The sequence below is a fragment of the Anabas testudineus genome, chromosome 19, assembly GCF_900324465.2.
Source record: "Anabas testudineus chromosome 19, fAnaTes1.2, whole genome shotgun sequence".
Classification (NCBI taxonomy): Eukaryota; Metazoa; Chordata; class Actinopteri; order Anabantiformes; family Anabantidae; genus Anabas; species Anabas testudineus.
This window is the reverse complement of record NC_046628.1, coordinates 14,682,815-14,701,839: the sequence shown is the minus strand read 5'-3', so window position 1 is coordinate 14,701,839 and position 19,025 is coordinate 14,682,815. Positions and strand designations below refer to the sequence as shown.

The 19,025-nt window shown below is 40.8% G+C and overlaps 1 protein-coding gene across 2 annotated transcripts in view; it reads left to right on the top strand.

Annotated features, from left to right (window-relative positions):
* The window catches only part of tanc2b (tetratricopeptide repeat, ankyrin repeat and coiled-coil containing 2b), a 117,127-nt gene that overhangs the window by 17,224 nt on the left and 80,878 nt on the right, over nucleotides 1-19,025 (top strand). For both annotated transcript variants that reach the window (XM_026351722.1, XM_026351723.1), the window contains exon 3: nucleotides 11,466-11,570. In XM_026351722.1, the coding sequence (XP_026207507.1) occupies nucleotides 11,504-11,570 (67 nt within the window). In that variant the 5' untranslated portion in view covers nucleotides 11,466-11,503. The remainder of the gene's footprint in view (nucleotides 1-11,465; nucleotides 11,571-19,025) is intronic.

Below are 19,025 nucleotides of genomic sequence, written 5' to 3'. Positions count from 1 at the left end.
GTCAAACATCAGTCCAGCCTGACAGCAATCCAATGTTGGGCTGAACTGGTACAGCAAGTCATTTAAGATGTTCTCCCTGCTGCCCACGCTCCCCTCTATCATTTGTACAGTTTTCTCTGAACCAGATTCGTAGTCACAAATAGCAGCCCTGCAGGTGTCATGGCCCTTGTGAGGCAGACTACTGTGTCTCTTTTTTGTGGTGTTGTGCAACTGGCTCTGAAATTCATAGTCTGGATAAAAAAGGAATCACACATTTCAGAAGCGTACGATACATGTCAGAAAGCATGACCTTAAGACACATCACACTTGCAATGATAAAGTTAGACCAAGATGATTACATGTAAAACAGTGCGACAGGAACCTCTCTGTGCCTCTTTTTCACTAGAGAGGTGCTGCTAATAGACAGTAGACAAAAAAGTTAATAACAGTTAATGTGAACACGATGGTGGTTTACACGGTAATACAGAACTAGAACAATGCATAATTCATCTGGAAACAGTTTCATCTCCTATCTCAGTCAGTGTTTTTATCTGTGCCACTGTAATTCAGACTTATTTCCCCAGACATGAACAAAACTGAGGTTGTTGTCAACAATCACTTTTGACAATTGGATCTGTTTTTTGTCTTATTTCAGGAAGGGCAGGCACAGTTGAGGGCAGAAAACTCATTTGGTCAGCACCAAATGTCATTTTGACATACCTTCCATCTCTTTCTGTCTCACTCTTCGTGTTTGGTTGGATGACGATACCTTATTGATCTGTTCTGTTCTTGTCCTGTGGTTTTGAAACCATACCCCAACTCTGAATGTCTTCTGACTCTCTGCTCGTACTTTTGTGATGTGCTGGGTACATGGACTCCTTGTGGGCCTTTTGACGTCACTGGGACTGGAGGTGTAATAAATAGAAAGCATCAATACACGATCTCTTTGAGACTTTCCGTTTTTTGCACCTTTGCCTGATTCACAGAGAATAATACCGAGAGGGGCAAGATATCAACACGTCAGCAAAGTACCGCTAAGAAAATCCATCCATATTGGATGATATTGCACCTCATGATTGAAGTCCAGTGCTACTGAGTAAAGCAGTCTGACCTTTATGCAGTAAGGTGAGAAATTAGTGTGAATAAGAATGTAGCAGTTCTTATTCTTATTTACGCCTATTCATAAGCTAACAGGCTAACAAGCACTACCGTCTCACTACTAGTCACAAGCAGTGGTTTCATTTGTGCTCTGCATTGCATTTTTGCAGTAAACCTCTGAATTATTTGTTAGACATTGAGGGATCTGCACTGTCTGAATTCTTGTACACTCTGGTTTAAGTTCATGTCAGATGAAGACTTTTGTAACTCCAGTAAATTCATAAAGGAAACCAACCCTGGAGTCCCCCTTCGGCTCTACTCCACTTAGAAACCATGCTAAGCCCATGAACCACTCAGCTGCACTTGATACACAATAGCCCCAGGCATGGAAGTCCAGCTCTCTATCTGGCTGTGCTGCACAGAGATACAGGGTTACAACAATCCCCTAACAGGCCTCTGGCTATGTAACGTGTGGTCAAGCATTTAAAAAAAAAAATGAATTCAAGTAGGATGCAGCTTGTGCTTGTTGGTTATTTATTCCTTCCCTTGAAGTAGCCAAATCAGCCCATTTAGGTATCATCTGAAAGCTAGTAATGTCATGCAGAGAGATCTGACAGCGCAGGGGGAAGGGACGGCGATTACAATTCTGTGTGAAAGCAGCTTCAGGCTGGCACTGGATCCATGTGACAACTGAGCCAGGACAAGATGTGCGTGGATGTTATATGAGAAGTTATCACAGCTATGTTATGCTTACATTTTAGCATAATATACTTTTAAAAAAAGTCTTAAAAAAGAAACTGAGTTTCCCTGAAACAGCACTGATCTTAAAGCCTTTACCAGATAATACTGAACTTATAGTACTACATATTACCAAGTTCTACATATTATCATATTTAATCCCTAGGGGCCCCAGGCTGTAGTGTTGTAGGTTAGTTTGTTGGTAATCCAGCCTTGATGCTCCCTCGAGCTACACAGCACATCACTAGTTGATCCTTTTCATCTGCCAACATGTAGCTCCACTCGAATGGTGTAACATACTTACTCTTCATGCCAAGTCTCTCACTTGGTGCTGGTCAACCTGTAGTCATGTCTGCAGAGAGAATGGGACAAAGGTGGTACAGTGTAGTGTAAGGATGATTATTACAGAGACTGTAATGAGTCTCGGAGACGGCATCATCAATCAAATGCCACTTACAGTAGACAATAAAATCATAGTCTGGTGTAAATATAAGCCATGCTAAACTGTTAAACGAGGAGTGAAGGAGACCAAGAGGTGCTGCAGGATCTCAGGCTGTTTAATTCTAGGAATTTAATATCAGCACATGCCCAGACCAGAGTCACCGGCTGGTTTTAAATGCCTCTATCTCAATGCAAATGTGCACTTCTGCCAGTGTTGATTACCTGCCTTTAGCAGTCTTCTACAGAATGACCTTCCCTCCTCATGTCATGACTCTATTTGCCCCGTTAAGCTGCCTGTCAAACACTGAACCATTCTTCTTCATGATGCTCTGGCGTGTTTGTTTGAACAGGATTTGGGCACTAGAGGCATACAAATTGGATTCTCTGAGAGGATTTATGCAAAAAAAAGAAAAAAAAAATCCACTTCATTGGACAGAGTAGATGATGGACATGTTGGTGTCATATGTCAGCAGCAAAGATGAAATGCTATTATTTAGATTTGGTTTAGATTAATCGTTTGACTGATATAACTGATGGCAGCTCCACTGTGTGTGTGTCGATGCAGATGGTGCAGCAGCACTTTCAAATGGCCAGCAGGTGTAGCAGTGAGTGTGTGAATGAAAGGGAAGGATGAAGAAGGGGAGTGGAGGGAGGACTTGAAGCAGCAGCCGGTGGGATTTGTTGAACTGTCTCATGTAGCCATCAGTCTCTCTCCGCCTTTAGCAACATCATCTTGCTTCATTTGTTTTAAAAGAAAGTAAACCTGTATGTGTTAATCTTGTACAGTTTACCCAGGGTAATGCTGTATCAGTACTCATAATTAGGAACATGCTGAGTAGCTCATTCCTCCTCCAGTGTCGTTGTCTTTCTACCTGCTCTGTGATGAGGTTTGGAGAGGTTTACACTACACATTCACTGCTGCTCATCCACCCAGTCCTGTATTATTGCTCTCAGGAGCAACCAAACAAGAGCAAGAGGCTGTAAAGGAGCAAATTCACAACATTTTAAAATCGGAGCTCTGCTGCTGTTGTCGCTTTTGATGTTTGCAGGAAAAATGGCCTCCTCCTTAATCACTGACAAATGCCTGCTTCTGCACTCTCTGCATTGAAGAGATTAGGAAGAGGACATGTGACTGAACTTTTAAAACACTGTGGTCATGCAGCGCTGGGAGACTAAATAGGTGTTGTGCATTTTGATTATTTATTTCCTTCCTTTGCCAGGCTAGGGGACTTTTCTACACCTGCCTACATGGCTCACAGTATTTCATCCCATTATTTGGTCTTGCCCAGACATCCTCTAAAACAAACGGGAAAATAAAGGCAATGAATTATGTCCCCTTCCATTTGTCTTTCTTTGACTCTGATAAAGGTAGACAAACCATTTCAGACACTTTCTTTGAGTAGGTCTGAGCAAGAGGTCTACACCGGTTTAAATGGGCATAGATTGGTAATGAAACTCCAGTTGGTGCCAGTTGGTCTGTGTAGGAGGACCTCTGTTGCCCCACAGAGAGATGATAAAACCAAAGCACATAATAATTCACTTGGCTGTATGTAGGCATGTCAGTGTGTTATAGAAGAAATACATTAACTGTGACTTTGCCTGAGCAGCGTAGACTTTATTAAAGCCAAGGACGGCTCACAGCTTGTTGGTCCCAACTGTGTCCAAAAGGTTAAATAATTGGCAAGTTTACAGCAATCATTGTGCCAAATGTTGTGCCAAACTTAACTGAACTCTTAGGGGTTGATGTCACAGATGGTGTTCTGACAGTAGTGCTACATTACACTACAAGTCCTTTGTCGATGGCAAGTACTTTTGCAAAAGTTCACAATAACAGGGCAGTATTTACTGTTGCAAAGCGTGAAGAGCAACTGGACGTGTCCAGGAAATAGTATAGTATTATAGTGTAGTATTTATAGTGTTTGCTTTCCCTAGTCAAGAGTTTGTTAGGTTGAATTAAAGTATGAAAGACCCTCTACATTAAAAATATCTGGTGCTTTTGTTATAGAGTGGAAAGTACAAGCCTGTCATTATTTACAACAAACCCCAAGGTGAATTTCTCTAAAATATATTCATTCACTTAGCTTAAAATGTGGTAGCAGGTGGTATAAGATCCAGCAGTAGCAGTTTAAATCAGCTTACCTTTAAATTCTTGATTTTGATTTTGGATTCATTTACTGCAGCTTGAAACTTTAAATTTGATAAATTTCCAATTTGTGCTACTAACAGAGTTGGCAAAGGTTTGTGGGTGTCATAGTTTTTGGAGCCATGATGTTGCAGAAACAAGTTGACATAATAAAAACAGACTCTTACTATGAGAGTATTTGAGGTGAAGTAAACTTTTCTACTTACTTGACAGCATGATTTGAACAGAGCTCGTGTTGCTCAGCAGCTGTCAGACAGGAGTCTTGGCCACCCTGAGAACAAAACTGTCTCATGTGTGACTGATCGCACCCCTGTATGGTGCATCGTGATACAGATATCACCACCATCCCCTGCAAAGCAGTGAGTGGGGGGGCATTAATCTAGATTAATAAATAATCTACCGCGGTGCAGGAGTGAAACTTTGTTACCAGCAATCTTAAGTGGTTTCTGCATCGCCCTGTGCAACTCTCACCTTGTGAGCCGGGCTTTGACACTTCCACTTATTGATATCAGTGTGATTTATGGAACTCAGCTTCCCTGGCCATCCTCAAACTGGAGATGGGAGTGTGATTCATCCCCATCTAATACTACTGCAAAGATGAAGGGGGCAGGCATTGAGTGAACGAGACTCCGGCTAGAGTTTTGTTTTTTATTTTTGAGTGTGAATATTTTCTCCTCTTTGTTTAGAGATGAACCTCTGCAGCAGGGTTTAGTTTTAACGAACAGGTCCATCTGCCAACCACCACCCTCCTGAACCCTAAAAACGAGACAGTGTATAGAGACGACTGGAGGAAATCAATGGATTGCGGATGACTCAGCTTCAATTGCTGCTGCTGTTTCAAGATAAATATTCTGAAGAGATGCTTTCTCTGCCACTGTTCTTATTTGATTAAGGTCTGACATTCATGTTTCCCAGTCAGTCTGCCAGATTCTGCTGTAATTGCTCCGAGAAACGCGTGTCCCTCAGGGCAAAGTCCATTTGTCATTCTCAAATTGTTGCTGCTTCATTGTACTTGGGCTACTGAGGGATTTTCACTCTTGCAACATCAAAATTGAGCTGTTTCTTTCATGAGCGAGCCCTAATTGCCCATTTTAAGACAGATTCTAGGATTAATTTGATTTGATCCTGAAACTTCCTTAGTCATTCACCTCTCTGACAGAGTTAATTTCATTGGTGGGCGCTGAAGAACTGCCCATAAAAAGAAAAAACAATATTAAAGCATGTTGTCTTCAATCTAAGTTTAAACCCTTCTTCTTGCTTTGTCACTGCTCTGTCTTCTGTGTTATGGGTAATCACAGTAAGAGCACTCTCATGGGAGACGTGTCTTCTCCAGTTCTATGGTTGTGTCTGTGTGGTTTCCTCTCAAATGAGTTTCAATTTGGAGGTCTGGGGTAACATGAGATAAATCCTATTTGATGCCCTACAACACTGGCCTTTGTCATTGCTGCCTCCATTAAAGGATATTTTATTGATTGCAAATAAGCTTTGAAATTATTGGAGGGCCACTGTGGATGGTCCAGGCTTAGACTCGGATGGGGTTGTCTGCACCTGTTGCTATCTCGATTTCTTTTATGTTTAAACATTTAGATGGGGCTTAATGATTTAATTCAATTTGCAGGGAGTATAAGGAGACCTATGATGTCATCCTGTAACAATCACAAATCTGGTTTGTCACATTATGTCACGACAAATCAATTTTTAATCAAGACTTACAGCTAAACTTAGGTATTTAATGCCAAGTTTCGAGCCTTGTGAAATCTGTGAAGCTCAAACGGCACATTTGAGATCATTCAGCCTTTATGAGCTAAGCTTACAAATGAACCGAACAGCTCCTGTGTTTTATTTTTCATCAGAACAAACAACTGTGGCGCTTTGGGTGACCAGAGCAGATTAAAGTGGGTCATCATGCAGGGTTGGTGAATGTGCCTTTAAGTGGTTTTTAACACGCTGGAGGAGCATTATGCCCGAACTGTGGAAGAGCCTGAGATGGGCTGCATCCGCTTACGCACATTATCTGTGAGAGCATGCTGCTTCTTGGCTTCACTTTACAAAGGCTGGTACACAGGGTCAGAGAGAGTGGGAATGAGAGATGTGTATGCTTACACCCTCAGATGAAGCATTGCTTCAGCTGTGTGTATGGGTAAATTTTTGTGTGCGTGCCTGTCTCTGACGATGTGTGTGTGTGTGTGTGTGTGTGTGTGTGTGTGTGTGTGTGTGCTGACATGCCTACTCAGTATCCTGTCCTCTTAAGATTTCAAACATTGATTGCCTCCTCTAGGAACAGACAGCAATATCTCTCACTGTTTTCTGCTCTGGCAGTTAGTAAACTGCAGTAGCCTTGCCTGATTAGCTCCCTGCTATCCATATGGAAACAGATTTATTGGGCTAGACTGTGAAGTCCTCTTTATTTCATCCCCAGTCCTTTCAGCTGCAGTACACACATACTGAGTCACGGCTTTTGAATATTATAATCACAGAATGCCTTCTGGCCTGTAGTCTAAGCAGACCAGGAATTATAAGCTGCTCTCTGCTTATATTCTATGCTGAGGTGACATTGAGGTGAGGTGCATGTATACTTGTATAGATGCCCCTGCACAGCCTTGGCCGCGTCTCAGGAGATGAACATGAATGCCAATAGATCTGACCTATTGCCACCGTACAGTGTCTTACCTCTGTCGACATCTTGTCATGCAGTAGCAAATGATTCATGCCAGTGAATGGATTTAAGACAGAGGGATGCGCTGCTGCATGATAAGATCACCCCTCATTACTAGAGTGTTTATGTGAGCTGTGGAGCATTATCCTTTCTACAGAATTGGTAGGGTTGAAAAGTGTTATTATGAGTGAAATAAACAGTACTTAATTCTTTAAGTGGGGCGCGGACTAAAAAAATCCAATTTCTAACCTTAAGTGGATAGTTGCAAACAAAAGGCCTTCAATAAATATGGGCTATAATACATTTAAAAAAAACACCAAAGCATCGCAGCACATTTGCTTTGCCAGTGACACACAATAAAAACAAAGCAATAAGTATTAACTCCACATAAGAGCTAACCTCTCTCTGACAAAGATACCAGCAAAGAAAAAAAAGGTCGAGTAAATATGTCAGCAGCAAAATGCAATATTACCAAGAGGCACAAGGCCTTTATTTCTTTAGTATAGGCCATTCTTAATAACGTGAGAAGGACAAATGCTCAACCTTTACTTGTAGTTGGTGGTGTGCATCATATTTACTGAGCTGTAACTCCACTTTCAAGTAATCTTAGGTGCACGATGCACAGAGTGACACGCTCACCCTCCACATTTAACTCAGATCACAAGGGGTATTTGAGGCAAAGGAAGTATGAAACTATAGGGACAACATTTTAGTTGATGCTAATTTACTGTGTAAATTTTAATCTTAATAAATACATTTATATCCTAAAGAAGTCTAGAGTCTAGTCAGCCCACATCCCGCTGTAGTCATTTGAGGATTGTGTCACCGCTCAGCCACCTTAAATTTGAAGTGCTGCTTTTGATGTGACTAATGCGTTTCATCTACCCCTGAGGTAGGTGTAAAGATCACTTGTGTCACCGTATCATAAACTGGCTGTAATGATTGCTGTGATTAAACCGGCTTTTAACTAGTCTTTTCACACAGCTGACAGCACCTGTTTAATCCCATTTAGGTTGAATGTAGGGTTAATCGCACTAAACTGCTAATAGAGACCTCCACTAGGAAGAGGTTATGTTTTAAGGTTTACGTCATTCTATGCTATCAGGACCACAAACTCCTTGATTTCCAGTAGTTTAGTGTTTGAGTAGCAACGCACCTTAATGCTACTTGTTTACTCCAGCATCAGTAAATGGTGGGAAATTAACCTTTAGTGTTTGCATGAAGTTATATGATGATAAAATCATTACATTTGCGCAGTGATTTGCACAGAGAAGCCGCCTATCTTCTGAGGGTAGACTTGGCTGTAGTATCATTGCCTCAGCTCAGTTGCTAAGACAAGCATATCAGGTGCAGATAACACATAATAGACAGCCCTGTAGGAGATTTTTCATACAATTTCACACGCTCTTGGGGTTCTTTTTACTTCACTAGAGAATAGTTTTTTATCAGGGTCTGGGCCAAATATTACAGAGAAGAGTGTCATCCATTCCTTGAAGACTCACTCGTTCACACCATGACTCATTTTTTATTTAGATGAATGCGTCGTAATGGATATGCTTAGCAAATGAGGTCAAAATGTTCATTTTTATTGTCAGTGATCCCTTTATGTCACTGTGTCGTTTTATGAGCAATTAAATTATTAATACTAGTGATACAGGGCACGCTGAAAGATCTGAGTCTACATAAAGAGGCTTAAGCTTCATTTTGATAATATTTTATACAAGTGAGGGACATTTACTGATTCTGTTATTGACTGGAAAGGGGAATAGTAGCTGCTATCACATGTGTTATTACAGTATGCATAATAGTCTTACCAGCCATCAGAACCCACTCTTACCCAATAATTACCTGTAGCCGACCAGTCATTAGCAAGACGTTTGTTGTACAGAAATGTACATAGTTTATTTCAGTAATGTGTTTTTTGGACAATACAGCAAGTGTTTCACTCCAAAATATACTGTAAAAAATACTACTATGTAGTTTAGTATCTAACCAGAGAGTATGAACTCCAAAGTGCATAAACAGTCTATGAGGGGAAACTGCAACACACACGTGCATGGTCTTGTGTGGCATCGTCTCTCCGCTTCCCATCCAAGACTGGTGACATCCCACCTCTCTGGCGTTGGAGTCTCTCGCATATTAATACTCCCTAATGCCCCAGATTTGATATGTTATCTCAGGAATCTGCTATTTCTTGTTGTAAGAGGACCTATTACTCGGCTTTTTGCACAGGATTTACTAAGAAAGTAACACTGTGAGAGGAGCAGTGTTAGCAGTCTATCAGCAGAGTGCCGCGTTCAAGGACAGGACAGGGTGTAGGTCATTTATTTTGTGTGGCATTCAGCGATAGTAAAGATAAAGATGAAGATAAAGAATAAAATGCAAATCAAGGTCTGGATTTTGAGAATCGTTCCACCTCTAATATACAGAAATAAACTTAAATGAATGTCGATTAGTGGGGCTGCTATAGAAGGGGTGTAATTGTTGTATGTATACCTAACGAATGGTACATATGGTAGGACAGAAAGAGGCAATATTCTGTACAGCTAAATGTGGATAGAGTTTAATACAAGCAGTCACATATAAATACATGGGAGTGTAAAAACATTCATTCACTGGATTGTGTATAATGACAAGATTAGACTTCACGATACGGGCCGACCTGACAGATGTAAGGCGTCAAGTTGAAATGAAAAAGAGCTCTATTTTTATTCTGTGTCGTGTGTCGTCGTGGAAAAACAATCAACTCAACATCAGGGAATCCTCCTGACAAAAAATCTGACATGTCAGAGTGTTTTTTCTTCTCACTCCTAGTTTGGCATTTTATTTAATCTCAATGAACCTGTAGTTGTAAAAGATGAGGTGATGATGGTCTGGGTGGAACAGTTTGGGATGGTAATGCCCACAATGCCCAATTCTCTCTGTTTCTGCCTCTGACTCACGATTTTGAAAACACAAATAGTTGAGCACTTCGATTAAATCTGAATGTTCGCTGATGGGAAATATTTCAACACTCACATTCTTCCAAAAGAGACAACAAACACAGCTGGAGCCATCTCTCACAAAGCATCTGAAGTGATATGAGGTTGGCTCTGGTCTCATTTTGGCAGCAACTGTAGCTCCCTTGCGTTTTCCCCTGGTATATTTGTTGTTCTTCAAATTGACTTCCCTTTCAGTTATTTCTCTTCTTTTCCATTTGCTCTTGAACTAAACTCAAAATTGGCAACTGCCAGGACGGCACTCAATTTTCAATCTTGTCGAGACTTACTGTGTTGTAGACAACTTCATTTAATAAAAAGCCAGCCAGACATAGCTGAATGACATCAGGCATGTTTTTTTGTTTTTTTTAAAGGGCTGGAGTTAGAGCTTATAAATTTAGCCTCATCAAAATTCCAGATAACCTGCATTTATGGTCAGCTAGTCTTTGATCCATTGATGCATTTAGGCTTTAATCATAAAATATGACTTGTGCAAGAGTAATTCTACAAGGCAGGCACGAAAACCCAAAAATAATGACAAAAGAAATTCTAGACGAACCAGTAAAACCAAATCTTTATGTTGGACGGCTCAGTTTCCTCCCACCTGACCATATTATTATGTATTGTCTCGTTGTTGTTACTGTTTCCCAGCGTCCCTCGCTGCACTGTTATGATCCTGGAAGCTTTTTAGGCCCCTGTTTCAAGGTCAGGAGGGATTGTGAATAACATTGTTTAAGCAGGGATGGGGAAGCGGGGGAGGAGAGCGTTTTGAGAGCCTTTCCATGTCCTCCTCATTGAATTTTTTGTTTTGGGGTCAAAGTCAGTTTCTCAGCTGGAGCTCGTCTGTGGGGCTTTGCTGAGTCACTCCCACCTAATGGAGAACATCTGCCGCCATGCCTTTTACCACCAGGAATCACAGCAGAGATATGTGTTACTGTTTGGGGGGGGGGGGGGGGGGGAGAGGAGGGATAAGTGAGTTGGACCAAGCTGCAGACAAGAAATTAAAAAGACGGTCGTATGGTTTAAGGTGTTATCCGCCAGCTGTGTAACAGCTTTTTGTACTGAAACCCCAACCTACACCATCTGTGTTCATTCTTGTGCAGTAAAACTCTTATGTGTTACTTGCACCAACGTCTTAACTTTAAAATACCTTTTACATTTAATACATTTTATACATTTTTACATTCAATACACTGCATGTTCATAAACCTGTCAACTGTAGTCAACATGCGATTTTTCCCATGGTGCCTCCTGTCCATTACAATGTTTAGAGCATTAGGTGGTTTGGCAGCATGTATGACAACATTCTTGATCTCCATAAGATTCCACTGTGCAATGCAATTCTTATGTGATCATGTGATTCTTATATAGTCATGCTGCAGGAGCACTCAGAAACACAATTAATATGTATTGTCTTTTCTTTCTCCGACAGATTTTTCTTTAGTTTAGTCCTGGACATCTGCTGCAGTCATGTTTAGGAACAGCTTGAAGATGCTGCTGACGGGGGGGAAGGCCAACCGCAAGAGTCGCAGCAGTGGTGAGTCTGTCTTCTGATGCCAGGCACAAACAATGACGCATCTGCCTGTCAGCACACAGAAGGTGTTCGCTAGAGTTCTGGGGGTATTTTATGAAGCAGGAACAAACAGCTGAGAAGATAAAATGTCTTTTGGTTCTTAAAGGGTAATCTGTGAGAGCCGACGACCCCTTCAAACCTGTTCTGTGCTTAAAATAGATCCAGACAACCTAATCAGTTCTGCAGCTTAAATTGCTTTGCCTCCTGTTGTGAGAACTTAACACCAGTGTTCCACTGGCATGTAAAACATGCTTTGTCCATGCTATTTCATGCAAAACGTTTTTGTTTCGATTATACATCCACAGCGGGGGATTCCTGAACCACCCATGGTCGTTCAGCTTTGCACAGCCACGACATAACAATTTCCTCCCCAACCGAGTAATTGGACTTTAGTTGAGTAGTTTTGCAGCATCTGTCCGATGAAGGCTTCACAGTTGTTTTGACACTGGAGGTTTGTTTCAGTCTGTTCCTCTTTCTTCCTCCATGTAACAGATAAGAACCCCACTGTTTAATGATTACTTTGCCGTGTTGGGCTATCACAGCTGTAATAATAACTAGGTTGTTAATCTACTCGCCAACCAAGCTCAATACTTCCTGCAGCTCTTTCACAGTAAAAGCTCACCACTGCTGAGCCACTTCTCCAACTCAGGGTAAACATCTAATCTTGATTTCACGTTTAGACATGTCTTGTTCAGGTGCCAGTACTAATAAAGCAAAGGGTATCTTATTTACAGTAATATATTCATTTACTAATTTGGCAGATGATTTTATCTGAAGTCATTTACAAGTGTTTAACTGGCAGCAGCACAAAAAAAAAGATAATCACTGCTTTCACTGACCGACTTCTTTGTATTTTGTAACTATGAGCAAATTTACAGTTTGATGCCTGCAGTGTACTAAAGACGCTAAACATGTTCAGTGCAAGATTGCAAAGAATTTCCACCATCTTATTATTGGGAAAGGATTAAATTACTCTTAAATTTTTGTGTTTTAAGGCCAAGAGTGGAAACTACTGTTGCACGTCATGCTTCTGTGATAGTATAGCTACATGGTTCCAGAAGTTCATACTCTATGAAGCAAGGAGGAAGCCATACAGCAACTGTGCAGAAATTCTATAGTTCGGAGAGTTCATGTCCAGGTTATTTATCCGAAAAAAATTGTTGTTTAGATTTCTGTGGCAAATATGAAAGAGACCATACAGATTGAGGTGCTACGGGGGGATGCATCAGTGGCCACGATATGCGTGACTTGCAAGGTTGTGAAGTTGTCATTGACATGGAGGCGTATATGGGGATTTTAGAAAGACATATGCTGCAATTAAAGCATCATTTTCCTAGGAAGTCAGTGAATATTTCTTCGGTTCTGCGTGAGTGTGTGTTTTTAACTGGCAGCCTGCAGTCATGTTTCTTATTTAAAATGTATGGCACATCATAAAGAGGGAAATCAGCCGAACACGGTCATGAATTTATACATTTTTGTTTAATTGGTTACTCCTTCTATCCATCGTCTGCTGCCTATCTGTTGATGAAGGAATGGCTTTACAGTGCTAGAAATTATTGTCAACAGACCTCAATGTAATAATGTGAACTATAGTTGTGAAACAGATAATAAAATTAATTCTTGTGGTATTAAACACATTAAAATTATTGCAGAAGACTCAACATTCACTGCTGCACATTGTAAGTAACTATTCAGCTTTTTCTCTGTGTGGTCAGAGAGCAGCTTTTCCCCTTTCACCTTTCCCCATAGTCTGGTGAAATAACTATTATAAGGCAGTAGCCGTGTTGCTCAGAGGTCCTTGGTGAAACCGCATGAAACCTTTTGTTCCTGCACATGCACAACAGTCTGTAAGACTTACAGAGCTCTGAGGAAGAACAGGGCCTTTGATGTGGTAGACAGTCGCAGCCAAAAGCAACACCTGGGTGAGCTTGGGCTGTTCATTTTATAACAGTACAGTCGTTCTTATTTGAACCTAATAAGTTTGGGGTTATTGCCAGGGCAATGTAACAAAATCCACTCTTTTAGCTGTCTCTCCAGGATAGGGTCTTTATTATGGTGTGAAAATCTGCCTTCTAAGGGCTTTCATCCAGCCACCCACTTGATTTGCACAGATGAATTAATTTTGTAAAGCCTGAAATATCCCACAGTATTTGATGTCTCTACTTTTTCCCTCAATTTCAATACATCAGTGGGTGTGTTTATGGAAAATCAGCATTTAAAGCTTTCACGCAAAGGTTTGGGAGACTTCTGCTGTGGTATATTGATACAGTGAATTTAACGAAATAGCCGACTGAATGTTTGATCAACATTTTCTTAATTGAACAGATGTTTTACAGGAAAGCTGAAGGTGTTGAGCAGTCTAGCATGTGTCGCTTTTTGTCTTCGGCAACCTTGAAATGTTGAGTTAAAGCATTTCAGAAGCTGCGCCTCCCCCAGAATTCAGATTTTGCGTGTGTTGATAAGTTCCTTCCTGTTTTTCTAGATTTCATGAGGCCATTTCAGGATAAAACAAATTCATTAAATGTTCTGTGCTTGTTATCGATCTTGCATCTTCACTGAACTTGTCATTAATGCACTGGTTCTCCGTCACCTGTCAGGATTACTAGAATGCTCACCTATAAGCTTGCTGATTAAGCTCAACTAAAGCTTTTGAACACTGTTACAGAAGTAATTTAATTGTTATAACTTTTCACTCATTCACATATACAGTATGTTTTTACACATCGCATCTCTCAGTTCATTTACTTATATTTAGGCTTCATGGCTGCAGTGAGCTGGCTGCTAACAAAACTTACATCCTCTGTGCTTTCAGTGTGTTTTTGTGTTTATGTGTGATGTGGAGAGGCGACTGAGCTGAAGCGCATGACTGGAGTACCCTCCAGTGTTTTGATATCTGTTGTTGTCACTTTGCAGGGAACCCTCTCCTCCCAGCAGATGAGTGCTGCTCTTACAATCTGTCTCCTCCACTGCAACATCTGTATCTTGTTGTTTTTTACAGCTTGTAGGACACATTTACATCCTGACACAGACACATTGACACCCTGCCACCACTGCTACCATTGACTCTTTATTTAAAGTGGCCATATTATGCTATAAATAGTAAGCATTTGTTTTTAATCTGGAGCTCTGTGGGTTCAGGGTTATATGATATTCAAGTTTAAAAAGTGCCAATACATGTTATAATACCTTCTTCAACAGGCACTGTATCTGTTGTTGATGTGTGGTTTTGTCATTAAAAGTAAAAGTAAACAAGCTACAAACTTCTGCACGGCTGGAAAAACACTTTCTGCGAGACGTATCGACCTGCATGAACATTCAAATTAGCACAATCTGTAACCTGAGAGCACGGGACAGCGTTTTTTACGAATGGCCAGCTATGAACTTTCCCAATGCTTGACATCAAACGGTTCAGCATTTAGGAAAAATGGAAAAAAGTCATAATTTACACTTAACGTAATATTTTCAAAAGGGTGATAACCGATGCATGCAAACACAGACATGTTTTCCCCTAGTGCTCTTTTCTTTCCAAGGACATCCAAAGGACTGGTTTTAACAACCCTGACTTATCAGCTCATGACGAGCAGGGAGCGCCACAAAGCCGAATCCCCCTGCTGCTTCTGAGAGAGGAGCAGTTAGCTGGAAGGGCGGAGCTGTCACCCAAAAAACGGCACCCTATACATGGATGTGCACTCTGCTGAAATTGGTCTGTAGTTCAGATGTGAGATAAGATGAATCACTCTGTGTTTGATACAGTTAAAAGCAAGATTCTGTCTTCAGCAATGCCAGAGCTCCTAAAGGGGAATAGACTCGCTAATCTGAAGACAACAACTGAGCTGGCGCTCCCTTGATCTGCACTAGGAAAAAAGATTGAGCCCCAAGTTAATAAGCTGGTGAATGGCATTTTTTAAATTGAATAACAGATAAGCTGCTCCGATTGTGGTGATGCACACACATGTACAAATCGCGTCACGCTCAGGGAACGGGCTGTTATCTCTTGTGTTAAACTACATCGTGTAGCCTGTTTTCTCCTCACACTATCATTAATAGTTGAGTCAGTCCGTAACTTGCTGCCATTCTTCTCATCCCTGCAACTCTGTGATTAATCAGTTGCCATTCAAGATCTGATTTGAATGTTCACTTGAGAGCATTCATAATCTCACATCCCGGCTGCTTAGACGAAAAGCGACAAATGTCTTGCGGTTGCAGAAGCAGCAGCGAGTTGGGATATAATCAGAGTCTTTTTGTTAGGGCACAGATCAGACATCAATCAGTGTTTGTGCTAATGTGATAGAGTGATCTACTGTTTTACATTCACCTACCTGGAAAGCTAAAATGTGAATGTGAAGGTAAATGTACCCTCGTGGTCCTGGAAATTATGCTGCGCCTCAGACTTTCTAGCTTGGAATGAAGGCGTGCTCAGGCGCCTGTTTGGTTTCTGCAGCGTTATGGGTAAAATCTCGACTGCCACCTCCTTCTTGTTCCCCTCATGAAGGGACGGAGAAGTGGTTCTAGACTTGAAACAAAGTCAACAGGCTGACACTGCAATTACAGTTTATGGCACTGGCTGATTGGAAAATGAGAAATGGGGTTGAAAGGTTGTGGTGTCTGGACAGGGAGCTGTTGCATGACTAATAAGTACTGAGAGAGATGGGATTGAGCGTGGCAGTTGAGCAGACACATGCCCACACTAGGACTTGAAATAAATTTGGATTAACAGCATTCATTTTATTTATTTTTTGTGATGTGAAATTAAACACTTCAGGTAATAGGCTACTTAGACACTGAATTTAGTGTATTGTTCTGTGTAAGACCTTTTCAAACCTGTAAATCAGATCATTTTTGCACACAAACCAAAAACTGTAAGCCCAAGCCCAACTGTATGCTTAATATATGCTTCCTCAATGGTTGTGGTGTCTGAACAGGGAGCTGTTGCATGACAAATAAGCACTGAGAGAGATGGGATTCAGCATGGCAGTGTATAGCCACCGCCACAGTGCTGAGTGCTGTTTGTGTGTGTTATGCTGAGGTGACATCTATAGATTAGAAAATACAGTTTTGTCATTCTGGTCCTGGTTCTGTTGTTTTACGGAGGAGAGTAGTGGTGGCTGTTAGTTAAGACTATTCACTAAGGAATGCCTAAATAAACTGACTCCATATGCAATTAAATGTAATGGCTGAGATGCTGTGAATGTTAAAATGCTCCAGAACACAGCCTGCCTGCTTTGTCTTGCAGCGAAGAAGCAGCCACGTTCCTCCCTTGAGTCAGACGCCGAACGTTCCAGTAACTTGACAAGTCTGAAGGCAGCAGGTGCTTGACAGGAATCAAATCGGTCCCCCTAATCACACCACTCTAATTGATGGCTCATTTTCCACAGTGGTGGAGAAATCTAATTAGAGATCATCAGATCAGCAAACATGCTTTGAGCTCTAAGGCATGAGGAGTGACACAACAGCTCGGCCTAATGCAGTGTAAACGCAATTTATTTGTCAGTCTTAAACTGCTGAAGCCCACTTGCACTGGGCAATTCTAGTAAAGTCAAGTAATAGGTTTTGACTGACAACATGCAAGTTGATTTGAAGTATCCTGTCCTATGTTATGGATTCTTTTTAAAATGGTTATGTTTGTGTGTTCTTTTCTGCACAATACATACTGAGGGATGATCAGAAGAAGAGGAAACTTCCTAAAAATATCTGGAGTGGGAGTCGCATGTTTTATTTCAAACATAGAAAATGGAAAATCAAGCAAAGCATCAAGATTAGAATACGTTTGGAATATGCATATACTGTGGAAAAGCAGCAGACTCTGAGGTGCAGACATGACTAAGTACGTGCCACGGTACAAGTGTTGGCAGAAATCTATACAAAATATACTAATTATACAGTAAATTTACTGCTTCAACGGGAGGATAGGGAGTTGGAGTATGGTCGAATGTGCAGTATGAATAGTGGGGACATAATTGGCATGAGTGGTTTCATCTGTGTAAAGCTAAAAGATGCTTAAGATCACGATAATGCTGTTTTTTTTTCTGTAATGCTATTCCGAAGCTTTGCAGGGTTGGAGAGTTAAATGCACCATCCTTTGTTCCTATATTGTCACTGTTGAAGTAAAAGATAGTTATAGTTAAAAGTTATTCACACATTTAATGTTTTGGAAAGAAAATGTTAATAGAAAACCAACATTGAGGAAGTGTGGACTTAAATATGAAAAATCCCTCTGGTGTTAAAATATCCAGATTTAGTTTGTGGTCCATTTGCATTCCACTTTTGTGCCCATCATGTAGTTAATTTTTCAGTTTGCTTGTGTATTTTTGATGTGTGATCTGTTGCGTAGTGTGTACTTCAAATTCAAAATAAATGCAATGAATAAAAATGTATATGCAGATGCACATTTACATATATATTGCCACTAACATACAGAGCAAGCTATGGAATATCCAGTGAACATTAGTGGCTGCATAGAAATGAATAATTCCACGTAGTAGAATATTATCAGATAGATGTAAGAGGGTCCAGGAGGAGGAGCAGCAGCAGCTTAACATGAGCTGATTCTGGCGGATCTCCACGGAGCGACAGATTGGCACCCACTGCTCCACAGAATGTGCCCTTCCTTCCTGCATTAATGAACTCATGAGAAAAGATGAATGGAGGGTTTTCAGAAGAGCACGTCCTGTTGCCATGTGGGGACACTGTCCTCCTACAGAGGGATATCATGTTTAGCCCCGAGTTTGACCCCTTCACTACACAATATATTAGAAAACATTAAAGTCGCTGTGAGTGCATATCATAACAGTGCACTAACTGCCTTCTTAAGAGCTTCAATAACAAAATCAATCGCATTTTAAAAAAGCTCAGCACCCAAAAAAGGACAAATACAGTAAATAAACTCTTAAAGACCTCCGTATGTAACAACACAGTTAATACACAGTTAATAAATCTTTCTCCTCCATAGAAAACAGCATAAACTAGAGTAGATTTCCCATAGAGCAACTAGCAGGGCTTTGAAAAAGGTGAACAATAACAAGCAGCAAAATAAAGAATACAAATACAATGAACAAAGGAAGTTAAAAATATTTTCTAAATGTGCAACGTTACAGTAAAAAGTTAAGAATATTGTGACAAAACAGAAACTGGAAGAATAAAAAGCAGCAAATCCTTGATCTTGGAGATGGTTTGAATGTTTCAGCCTGCTTTGTGTTGATCTGTGATATAATTCTGCTGTTATCTGGTTTATTCACAGTGTGGATTCATCTGTAAACTTCTTCTTTTCTCACGCTGTGCATTAGTGACTGCCGTATGCCTTAATTTCCTTTGAATGTGACCATTAAGAAGCTGTGTAAACACAGACTGAAGTCAGCAAAGCAGACGGTGAATCCATGAATCAATATGCTGCACAGCTGTCGAGAGGAGCTTTGACCTTTA